Source organism: Lepisosteus platostomus, chromosome 11 (assembly GCF_059453375.1).
Source record: "Lepisosteus platostomus isolate fLepPlt1 chromosome 11, fLepPlt1.hap1, whole genome shotgun sequence".
Classification (NCBI taxonomy): Eukaryota; Metazoa; Chordata; class Actinopteri; order Semionotiformes; family Lepisosteidae; genus Lepisosteus; species Lepisosteus platostomus.
In genome coordinates, this window is record NC_142621.1 from 9896213 (window position 1) to 9908877 (window position 12665).

A 12665-nucleotide genomic window follows, 5' to 3' on the forward strand; every position below is an offset into this window, starting at 1 on the left:
TAAATAACTGTCAAAGTCAAATCATTGGCTCTATAGTGAAGCAAATCCACATTGAACCTGTTCCTTGTTGAAAAAGCAACAAATTAAGGTCTTGCTGAAGCTGTATGTTTCATGAACTGTTTAACAGAGTTTTATAGAGTAAAAGATTAAGCTGAATTTTATTTGGCAAAATATAGGTTAATGCCATTTACTATAAGATGTTTGTGTTCAACCTTAGGCCACTTCTCTCACTGGATTGCACAGAAATTATTTTATCTTTCACTTGTAAGAATTATTTCAGTTTAGGTGTATTTTTTATTTCAATAGCACGGCAAGCATATTTACAATCTGATTTGACATGGACAAATTGACTGTTGTGTGTATTAATCAGTGAGGACTACAGACATTTCTACTCATATTCAAAGTAAGCCCTTTAGGAGCCATTTACTGAAATGTCACCTGAGGATCAGGCTTTTAAGCAATCCCTGTTAATCCATTCTTTTTTATTTACAGTGTTTAACCCCATTCCCTTCAATTCAGCAGTTTGCAGACTGGGAGAAATACAGTAATTCACATTTAATAAAAAAGTAAATATAATGCATATACAATATAAAATTATTTTATTTATATAATTTAATTGATTGTGACGAGAGTCTTGATAGATTTTATATAAGTTTAACAAAGATAAAAAAATGTAGCTTATTTTGTTTTTCCTTAATTGAGATGGATACTTGAACCTGGGTTTGCATGTGACATCCACCTTAGTTATTCATCATTACAAATTCATTCCGTAGTAAGACTAAACTTAAATAAATATATGCGTATAATCGGGCATTTTATAGACACTCCATGTTTAAAAGATTCATTTCTGGGGGACAGTCTTATGCCATTCTATTAATTCATTTGGTCTCTGTTGCATACTTGCTTTTCAACAAAAGAAAATGTGGCTGAACAGTGATGAACAACCTGTGGTCAAAAACGTATTGTGGAGTACTGGTAGTAACAACTCATATGAAAAATATTATTGTCCATTGAGTTTTATTTCCAAGAGGCACGAGTTTCTACTGACAATACATTTAGAAAAAGAGCTGCCACCTAAATACAAGTATAATAATCCAATTACTTAGATTAATGATGGATGTTTGTTGATCAGCCAGATTAGCCCATTGTTTATTTGAAGCAGCATGTTGGAACTGGTGATGATCTAGCTGTTTGTGTTTTAGCCTTACATTGATAATAGATGTGTGTGTGGACCCTTCCTGTTTCTATGCTTTATATGAACCTTTTAGTGTCTAAGTCATTAAAATGTTTCTGCTGGGTAATATTCATTTTGTCCTAGAACAATGCATTTGAAGACTGTGATAATTAAATTTGAATTCAGTTTTGGCCCAGAGCAATGTATTTGTAGGCTGTGATAATTAAAGAAGAAAATATTGAATAATTTAGGAAGGGTTGAATTAGTTACGTGGTTTTCCTGGCAGCCAAAGTATTTATGCATGTCCACTGGCATTTTTCTGTGTAATCATCACTCTACCAAACAAATAGTAAGTGGAAAAGAGGATCTTTGATACTGTAACAATAACAAAACTGCTGCAATGAATTCCATTTTACATTTACAGTTACCATTTAACAAACATACAATTTAAATTGCAATGAATTTTCCCCCGCAGACAAATCTACATTTGTTTACTAAATTATTAGACTTTTACTTATTTTTAACAAGAAACCTTCAAAGTTTTTTTTCACACCAATCCTGATAATTCCTGACAAGGTAGACTAGGGTACAATTAACCACAGCTGGTGTCTGAAGTTACTAGATTCTCCAATATGAATGTTTGTAATGCCTTTCAAGTGTGATTCCTCCTCAAAGCTTTCAATTTACTTTCAATTACTGTTAAGCTGACTCGGCAGCATTCCTAGCAATTTAATAATGGACCTTTAGGTGGTCCCTCCAACTAACCGGCAGGATGACTTTTTGTAATCAAACAGGATAACTGAAGTAAGTCCTACTTTGGTTTTAATTTTAGCAGTCTAAATCAAACATACTGTATTGTTTTCAGATTTATGGCTTTTACTATTTTTGTCTCAGATACATGCTTTTTAAAATATCTGAGATAGTTCTGTGTTTCTGTTAACATTGGAAAAGGATTTAGCTTAAATTATCGATACTGTTGGTTGTTTTTGAGGTTTCTGTGCTGTTCGACACCCCATTAGGGGTTAGGCAGGAGAGCCATGACCACTGGGAGCCACATCTACTTATTACTTTGGAAAAACTGGACTCTTCGCAAAAGACAAAAGGTACTGTTTTGTAATTTGGCAGGGTACAAAAGTAAAAGATAAATGAAACGTTTAAAGGTTTCGTTTTTTTTTTATATTCCTTAACTGATTACGATGATAATGATGAAAATGATTATTCCTTAACGGATAATGAGGGAGATGTGTTTTGACTAAACCTCTCTTCCATAAGAGAGGAAGCACGTTAAAAATAAACAACTTTGGCAACTAGAATAAAGTTTATATGTACATTATAAGTAGAGTTAGTGTATTATAAAACAATTTTAATTGTGAGTCATACTGGCCTGCAATAAAAATCCAATGCTGCCACATTTTAAGATATCCTACATAAAATAAGTTTAGAATAAGAGAGGAAAACTGTATGAAAGCAGTAAGTTAAACTTGGCTTTAATGAGCTCATAGTTAAACACAAAGTAATGTGTATACCCAATTCCTCTCTCTTGTAAATCTAAATGAATCAAGACAGGAACAAGCTAAGTGTAACAGTTCCTGAATTCACTCCATTGTTAAACTTCAGCCACGCATCCAGTGTTAGATTCAAAAAGCATTCCAAAAGCCCCTTTGAAGTTTTGAGTTCCTTAAAGTAAAGGATACACTAAAAGATTCATGTCTACTTGACCTTGCAACTCGCTTGGTATTTCACTAGAAAAAAATAAAATACTGAGATTGTTGTTGTAAATCACAAACATAAGTACAGATTGCATTAAATGAAAGCTTAAATTTAGATTAACTTTTCCTCAGAGACCTGTAGTTTATCTTACAGGGTGTCAATTAGAGAGTGACGCGTCAGCATCAAATCTACCACACACATGCCAATGGCTTTTTAAATGGAGAATTGGTGAATTTTACTACCCTCTTTCACTGTTCTAAAGAAAGTGAAGAGAGACGCATGACAGACATACGTACACTGTGAGATATGTACATTATTACACTTAAGTTGTAAAAGGAACAGTGTATCTTATCTTGTCAAATTAGGGCACAAAGTTACAGGAGACATACGGTACTGCTTATCAGAGGAGTGACACATTTTTCATTGACTCCACTGTTGGTCAAAACTGCTGGTGCCCAGTAAATACAAGGAATGGCTGGTTTGGTAAAAACTAAGAACAGTTTAGCTGATTGAAACCAATCTGCTACCACACCAATCTGCCAGTTGTGCCTTGACACTTAAGACAGTTCAGGTTGCAGTCAGCTAGTGTCATGATCTGTGTTTAAACGTCTGACATCTGTGTCATTACAAAGTTGTAAAATGAATTCAGCAAGAATTGTTGACTAAAGCACTCATCAGTCCAGCTTAATTGGATTTTTAAGGATTAATAACAATATGTAACTTGTTTGGTTTAATCGGTAGCTAGTGACATCACTGCTTTTTTCTTTAAAAAAACATCTAGATACTAATATTTTACTTTTGTGGTACTCAGGTGTTTAGGTCTTTGTTTTTTTTTTCTCTCTAGCTTCGGTTCTTTGTTGAGATAACTTGGCCGTTGGTTCTGTTTTTTGGATTGGTGTGGTTGAGAGAGGCTAACCCACTGTACCGACAACATGAATGTAAGCATGTACTTTCATTTAATATGGATATAGTTCTTTTCATGCATCTTCGGACTTTACAATACATGTTGTAAACTCTCTAAAGGGAAAATTCTTGTCTTCAAGTAACAAAAAGTAAAAAGTCACAAGTGACAAGTAGTCAAAAAGTATCAAGTATCCAATATGATTATGGAATGTAGTTTTTATGACAAAAATGATCTTAGGTAAAGAAGATCAGTCCATACTTTCATACTTTAATGTTTTTAAGTTAAGGTTAAAAGTCATATACAATGTCTGCTTTTTGAGATTTAACTCCTTGGCTTCATTGTAGAAATTATCATTCTGAACTATTAACATTCTAGGTTTAGAAAATCAAAGATAAAATTAAACCTGTTACAGGAAAACTAAGAATCTTACAAAGTTTATTTGGAACAATTATAGTAAAAATAATTGAGCAAATTGTCACAATGATAAATAGGTAAATGCCAAACATCAATATTCAAATATCTTATTCCTTATGACAATTATTTTTGGATTATTTCACTTTGAAAAGGTCACTTTCCCAACAAAGCTATGCCCTCTGCTGGAATCCTGCCTTGGATACAGGGGATGTTCTGCAATGTTAACAACCCCTGCTTCAGATACCCAACACGTGGCGAGTCTCCTGGTGTTGTCTCCAACTATAACGGCTCTATGTGAGTCAATCATTTAATCTAATTTGAAAAATTAAAGCTAGTCTTGAAAATTTTTTAAATCCTATACTGTATGTGGCATTTTAGTTGTATTTCATTGTCATGATTAATTTTCAGGGAGTTTTAAACTACTTATTTTTCTGCTGTTACAGTACATCACGTTTTTTTTTATGATGTAACAGATGATACTGACAATCATACAGTATGTGAGAAGTGTGAAGCCTTCATCTGGGTGGATAAATAATGATGAATAAATAAAGATTTATCATCTTCACCCATCCATTCCATTCAACCACTTCATCCAATTCAGGGTCATGGGGATCTCAGAAAACAATGGGCACAAGGCAGGGTGTACCCTGGATGGAACACCAGTCCATTGCAGGGCACACGCAGACACACACTCACACCAAGGCCAATTTTCCCAGTAGCCAATTACTAGTATGTCTTTAGACTATGGGTTGAAGCCCATGTAAACATGAGGAGAACATACAGACTCCACACAGATAGCTCCCTAAGTCAGGAAATAAACTCTGGGACTGTGTGCTGCATGACAGCAATGCATAACCACTGTGCCATGGTGCTGCCTGGAAATCCTCATATAAAAAATAATTTATAGAGGTACAAGAGGCATTCTTATTTCCCTCTTATCTTTCTCAACTCATCTTCTTTCAGTTTGGCCAGATTCTACACAGATTCACAGGAGCTGCTCTTTTCAGACCCTGAATTCCAGCACTTGGGAAGGATGTGGAGGGAACTGCGAATCATGACTGAATTCATGAACGTGATTCGAACAGAACCTGCTCGAATATCAGGCAAGACGTGAAATCATATTCTGTAAAGGATTCTGTAATGATCCACCCCACATCTGATTGAGAATGATTATTTTACAAAGTAAGCATGAGCCTGTAGGCCCACACGTGTCATATATGGTCAAATTGAACTGTCTTTTTGACCTTTAATTAAATGAGGATACTCAATAATACACTTCATTCTAAGGATCAAAGTGAATTTATACGGGACCAGAGGATCATTAAGAAGAGATTGATGTGGACCTTGCTCAGCTTTTGATATCTGATGAGGTCAGGTTGGAATATGGTAATTCTGCAGTATATATTTAAACTATGTGTTTAAGAAACTCATATCACAGTCTTGTGCATATTCTTTTTGTCTGTAAAGTTCACTAAGTCTTTTGTAAGCAAGGAATAATATTCTATAGACGGATATCATTAGCCTGACCTTGTCAGAACTCAGGATCTAAACAAGGCTTAGGTGAGGCCTGGTCATTACTGGTTGGGTTCGGAGATGTCGAGGAAATCCAGGGTGCTAACTAACAGTGTTGATTGACTAATAGTTAATGCCCTTCCCTGTAAACCAGAATTTCTAATCTAGTGCCCCAGTATGGCAAACTACAGCACTGCTGTAAGAAGTGCTTTCTTTCTGATGAGACATGAAGGCAAGGTCCTGACTACTTGGTCTTTATGTTATATAAGTTATTTTCATTAAGATCTTATTGAATGTAGTTGTGCTTTTGCTCTAATTATACTAACATTTTATTCAAGAATATAATCAAATCTATCTTTTCTTTCTGATGTACATTAGATCTCTGGTTCTTGCACATCATTCCTCACTTTATTATCTCTGTGTTCACATCAAGCTGAAACAAAAACTGGAATATGATTGTAGCACACACTTTCGTAAATTTTAGTTCCTACCTCGAAAAACACACACAGCTTGCTGCTTCAATGATAGCAGGGCAAGGCAAAGTGTGTTAAAAGGGACACTGTACTGGCGCTGTCCTTCGGATGAGATGTAAAACCAAGGCCCTGACTCTCTGTGGTCATTAAAAATCCCGGGCGTTTCTCGAAAAGAGTAGGGGTGTAACCCCGGCGTCCTGGCCAAATTTCGCATTGGCCCTTACCAATCATGGCCTCCTAATAATCCCCATCTATGATTTGGCTTCATTACTCTGCTCTCCTCCCCACTAATAGCTGATGTGTGGTGAGTACTGGCGCACTATGGCTGCTGTCGCATCATCCAGGTGGATGCTGCACATTGGTGGTGGTGGAGGGGAGTCCCCATTACCTGTAAAGTATATTGAGTGGAGTGTCCAGAAAAGTGCTCAAAAAGTGTAAGCAATTATTATTATTATTATTATTATTATTATTATTATTATAATTATTATTATTAAAAGTACTCTAAGCTTCTGCACCTCTGACATGGTAACATACTGATATTTACATAGTCACCTATGTTGTCACCTGTGCTGTATTGTCACAGACATTTTCATTTGCCAATTTTTTGATTGATTTGATTTGATTGCATTTTGCCAACTTTAACGTAATTAAAGCAAAATGCAATCAAAAACTGCATGCTGCCTGTTAAGAAATCACTGTCCTGCAGACTTCTTGATCTAAGTTTCTCTCTCTTTGTCAAGGTCGTGGTGTCAAAATAGGAGACATTCTGAAGGAGGATGAAACCCTGACATCGTTTTTGTTAAAGGATGCTGGACTATCTGACTCAGTTGTTCATCAGCTGGTAAATGGCCAAGTGCGCCCTGAACAGGTACAGCATGTTAAAAAATGTTCTTTTGAAAGTGAGAATGAATTATGCAGCTAAAAACAATTTGTAAGATAATTTGTATGATACTGGGAAAACACTGTATTGAACACAAATTGTTTTTTTTTCGAATACGACCTTTTATAACTGTAGCTCAGGTGGGTAGCTGCGTCAACCTGTGTAGTCTGCAAAGGAACAAGTAATAGGTTTATTCCATGCTGAAAAAACACAACCTTTTGTGAGAATTCAAAATGACAACTTTTACTTTGCTGTCCCAACACATTGTGGAGAGCGCCATATAAAATCATATATTCTGTTTGCCTTTGTTTTGCTGGGATCAAAAATAAAACTCCACAGTAGTAATGTATGTCTGAATAATATGTATTTCTTAGCTTTGTTAATAATTGTTTAGATTTTGGTTTTTGCTGTCCATTATCATTTAATTGCTTTTTAAAGTTTTCTTGCTCTGATGACAGAACTTTTTCTCTCTGACGTTTAATATTGATATACTGTAATATGTGATCAATTCCTTATTACCTTCTGATGTAATCTTTATCTTACACTCACAGTCAGAAGTTTCTTATGAGCGTGTCATAGTTACCAGTTGTATTTAGTAAATTGTAATCATTACTTTGAGCTTCTTGTTTGTGTTAAAATGAGCTGTGTATTAAAACCTCAGCAACATAACATTCACATCATGCAGGTTGCCATTAATCTAAAAACACTGTAAGATATCCACTGCAGGGAGAGAGCATGTAGCACTGGCTGCCTATGAAAAAAAGCCCTAGAATGACATCAGTATGTGAATGGTTCTCAACAAGCTTTCATATGTAAATGCATAAAAAATGCAAACCATCAAACCTTTCATTGACTTGGCCTTTCTCAGGCCTAACTGATTCACTGAAATGGCCTTCAGAAGAATATGCTAGCTGGATAATTCCTTAGCGACTAATCACAGGATCCTCCAGTGATTCACAGCTATCAGTGTACCTTTGTCTGTTTGTGATTAGGATGACACACTGTTTGGCACACACCGTCTCTCAAAAGGTAGCCAATTAAACAGAGGGTTTAGCCATAAGCTTTCAGTGCAAACGGAGCCAGCACAGCGTGATGTAAAATATTCTGGATGATTACCGATTGTATGATGGCTTGGACCTAAATTGTAGAATATGTGTAGTGTTGAATCATCAGGGGACAGCTGCCTTAGTAACTTAGTAACCCCATTTCCTTTCTATTTTTGCTTTTTTGCTTCAGTGTGGAATTGAACCACATTTATGACTCAAGTTTCTTATTCTTGCACTTTGACTAATTAAAAATGACTTGAATTCAGAAAGACTATGTTATGTCTGCCACTAAAAGTGACTGTACAGACTCTTCTGGACAACACAGAAGTGCATTTAGTATTTTAAGTATGATAAAAATATTGGAGAGTTTTTTAAAATATTTTTCACAATTGCGGATACTTTATTTTACTTTTTACTTTTTTATTTGACTTTGTTATAAAGATGAATTACCATACAATTGCACTCTTCTGGTTTTATTTCAACTTAAAAATGATACGTTAAATCCTGAAAAAACAACAACAATATTGATATTGACAATAACTTCGACAAACCATTTTCTATGATTGGGGGTCTTACACTTCACTTTTATTATAGGGGTTGCTTTTCATGATCTTAATTAATAAGAGCTTTAGTATGAAAAAACACAAGTTAATATAGACCTACAATTGCCTTTTAACTTGGATAAAGTTCACAAAGCCATTCCCTGGGAACACTGTTTAAAGATTTAGAGAAATTCCTGGAACAAAATCCAAAGATTTTATCAAAGAATGCTGAAGAGCTGGAGAGGTACTTATGCTGTTGTTTAGAATGTTTCTTGAATTAAGTACTTTTCATCGTCTCTGCTAAACATATGAGACAAGGAAACTCAATGGAACTGGTGCAGCCTCTGAGACCAGTGTAGTAAATTCCATTCTGTATTTTTTCCACCCAAGTAAAAAGCACACAGAACAAAAAGCCAGTTGCATGACATCCTTGGAGATTTTCTGGCTTCATTAAGCTGCTAGTAAGCAAACAAGCAAGATGGACTGGGTGGTCCCTTTCTTTACTGTAATACTATATATTAGTTTAATAGTTGGAGTATTTCTCAGTCGCAGTTAATGGCAACGTCAGCTCAAAGATTTGGTTCAAACCACCAAATGGAGACTGGTGTGCCGACAAGCGGACCCTGCTGATGTGGGATTAACGCTAGGAAAGAGAAAGAGTACTGGTGTTGAAATAGATTTTAGAAATAATATTTTAAAAACACCAGCAAATAAGACAACAAGTTGAACAATGTATCTGAATAATGAGATGAGAACACTGTAGATTAGCTCTGTATTTTACTGAGATTGTCAGTCCATTACCTATTGAAATGACCTGTTATTGTGATTTTATTCTCTAGTAATCCAACATACTTACAAGACTTGTAAATAGGTTTGGATTTTATATACTATAGTTAGGACGTTTTAGAACTAGAGGTAAACCTCAGAAAATGTCATGGGGTCACCCCCCAAAATGTTGAATTGCGGCATTAAAATTAAAGTTGCAATTATCAAAAGCAGGAGTTTTTCAGCATTTATCTAGGGGAGATAAATAAAGTTTCCCACATAAAAATTAAGTTCTCTCTCAATTGCCAACATTTACATTTCATATCTCATGTTATTTAATCTTCAGTTCCTTGCTACACATTTCAAAGTCAAATTACATTCTTTTCTGTTTCCTGTTTCTGACCTTGTGCTTTCAGCACCTTCTGTTTAAATCCAGAGTATTCAGGGGGAAATGCCTTTTGCAATAACTACTGACAGCTTTAAGGAGTTATGCTTTTTAAACATTCAGAACAGCATTCCTTATCTTTATGAACTTACATTTTCAATTTATAAGACTTTCTCGTCAAAATCCTCTAAATAAACAGCTGCTTAGTAACAGAGAAGAAAAAAAAATGATTGTTTGCCTTCTATTTAATTACATGAATAATATGACCAATAAAATAATAGATAAAAACTGATACATAATGTATTTCTGATTAGAACCAAGTTTTTCTCTTGATGGCAATGGTATTGAATTGCTGGATTCAGCTATTTGTTTAGATTTACTTTAGGGTTTCCATTGTTTAGTTTATAATTTTATAGAATTTTTTAGGAAAGTTTACGTGATATTTGTTACTGATACACTGTAATGCCAGTATATGGGAATGCTTTGCTCACTACAATGCCATTTACTTTAATGTGATTTTCTTACTTTACAGGTTTATAAAGACATATAGAGCATTGCATTTCAACTTGGAAATAGAAGATGATAGGTGAAAAATACTAATAGTAAGATCTGAACTTTAGTTTTCTTAACAAACTCTTCATAATTGTCCATAGTTCGCTCATGGAGTCCCAGATCTGCAGCTGAAAGACATTGCTTGCAGTCAGACACTCCTTGAACGATTTATTATCTTCTCAAGTCGCCGTGGCCTGTATGTAGTGCGCAATGCAATGTGTGCACTGACACAGCAACAACTCCAGAAAATTGAGGACAAGCTCTACGCCAACATCGACTTCTTCAAGCTCTTCCGTCTTGTAAGTTATTAATTCCTGTGTTTTGTTTTCAAGCTTTCAAATAATGTACACGTTGCTGCAAGCTTTGACTCAAGCCTCAAAAGCTAAAATATTGATTTTTGTACATTTGTTTTTATCTTAAATTAAATGTCTTTATTTATATTAAATCATTTCAAAGCTGGATATGGTTATATGAAATTTAATAGTATTATATGGCTTCCAGAAGTAGACCATTTTTAAGTCTCTAATCAACTTTCCACCATACACTACAAATAACAGTAAAAATACAACTGAATCCCTATAAGTATCTTTTTTGCTTGTAATAGAAATGTCAAGTGTTTTTACATCAGTAGGTGTTAAGCCGGTGTCACACTATAGGGCTCGACATGACTTCTAGTTGAAGAGCATGTCAAATTTAACGACTGCAGTTGCTGAATCTCGCTGCCTTTTCTGTAGAGGTGTCAAATTATACGACTAGGAATTGCGGGGGGTGACTAATTACACGATTCCCTCACGACTTTTCATCACGGTTCCAAATCTCTTACTGCGCCGTGAAAGTAGGTCGCCTCATTTTGGCAGCCAATCAAGTGGAATAAGAGGAGGAGCATCGCACGAAAGTAAATAAACAACAAACACGCAACGACAAACACAAAACATCTAACAGAATCTGTGCTGGCTCCAAAGTTTGACGAGCCTCTCCTCCATTTGCACAGTCCAAAACACTCGCTTTCCTTCTTTCCTTGCAGCCACATTGTACTTCCGGTTGAAAGCTCAGACACAGACACAAGAAAAAGCAATATTATGATATGATATTATTTTAGCGAGTCACAGGGGGTCGTAGAGGCTTAAGAGGGTTATAACTGGGGCACTAGGGGATGTCACACTGCACAACTGACAGTAACGGGTGCACACTACGATTTTCTCCAACTTGCTGTGATTTTCTTACGATTATGTTAATGAAGGCTACAACTCTACAACTGAAAATCCTAGGAAAAGTCATGTAGTGTGATGCCGGCTTTAGCTGCAGACCAAGCCAAATTATTTTTTCTCTTGGATGAGCTAATACTCTAAGAATTGTTACTGTCATCTGTTAACTGAGGATCAATGCAAAAAAGTTCTTGACAAGAAACAGATTACATTAGTGTCTTTGAAATTCAATGTGCTTTTTGAGGCAGTGTGACTATATGCGCAACATAAATTTATAAAATAAAACAAGGGTTTCCAATGGAAAAGCTGAAACAAAAAATATACTTTTCAACAAGAAACATGAAACAAAGTATTAACAATATTCTTTAAAACTTAAATAAATGGATGGATAAGTTAAAAAACAACATACATTCTGTTCATTCTGTTCATTTCTTCACTCTCGTCTGAAGAAAATATGAAGATAATACCTGTGGGGTGCCTGTATGAAACGCAGAGCAGTTCATACCTACCTATCCCAGGCACATTTCCCTACACTAGCCCAAAATACAACGAAACATTTAAACAAACTATTCGAAAACTGAATTTCTTCCTACTGTACCAAACTAGGACTGAGACTGTAAACACTCTACAGCTGTCTGGAAAATAAATGTCTGGTATTTTAGATGACAACAGTTCAACAGCAGATATCTGCACACTAATCACAATAAGAAAAAGTCATTATTACTTTATTGAATGCTGCCAAGCCTGCTGCTCCCTTTGGCAGACTTGGAATGTTTCCTTATTTCCTATTCTCTATTTCAACAGAGAAGTTCAGACCAGGGAAGGTGGAGGCAGGCTTGCAGGGTTATGGGATGAGGTCCATTTGCCCTATTTCTATAATGAGATTAGAGAGGACACACCCCTTAGACATAGGGAAGCTTCCTATAATAACAGTCAATGTGTCTTCAAGTATTAGTGTTCAGAAATTGAAAGATGTTGCAATATTTTATGTGTTTCAGCTTCAGTGAACTTTTTAGGCGACAGTCTAGTGGGGATGTCACAGGCTTTCAATTTTTTTGGACTTGAAAGACCTTTGCAGGCATAACAATGGCCTTTTTAGTTTT

At 35.4% G+C, this 12665-nt stretch overlaps 1 protein-coding gene across 3 annotated transcripts in view; it reads left to right on the forward strand.

The window, feature by feature from the left end:
- LOC148651965 (retinal-specific phospholipid-transporting ATPase ABCA4-like) overlaps positions 1 to 12665 on the forward strand; it is a 47732-nt gene that overhangs the window by 820 nt on the left and 34247 nt on the right. For 2 of the 3 annotated variants that reach the window (XM_088598344.1, XM_088598342.1), the window contains exons 2-7: positions 2166 to 2277; positions 3729 to 3822; positions 4355 to 4496; positions 5166 to 5305; positions 6928 to 7055; positions 10459 to 10656. In XM_088598344.1, the coding sequence (XP_088454470.1) occupies positions 2212 to 2277; positions 3729 to 3822; positions 4355 to 4496; positions 5166 to 5305; positions 6928 to 7055; positions 10459 to 10656 (768 nt within the window). In that variant the 5' untranslated portion in view covers positions 2166 to 2211. Of the gene's footprint in view, positions 1 to 522; positions 545 to 2165; positions 2278 to 3728; positions 3823 to 4354; positions 4497 to 5165; positions 5306 to 6927; positions 7056 to 10458; positions 10657 to 12665 lie in introns of all 3 variants that reach the window. The other variant, XM_088598343.1, reaches the window with a different exon arrangement.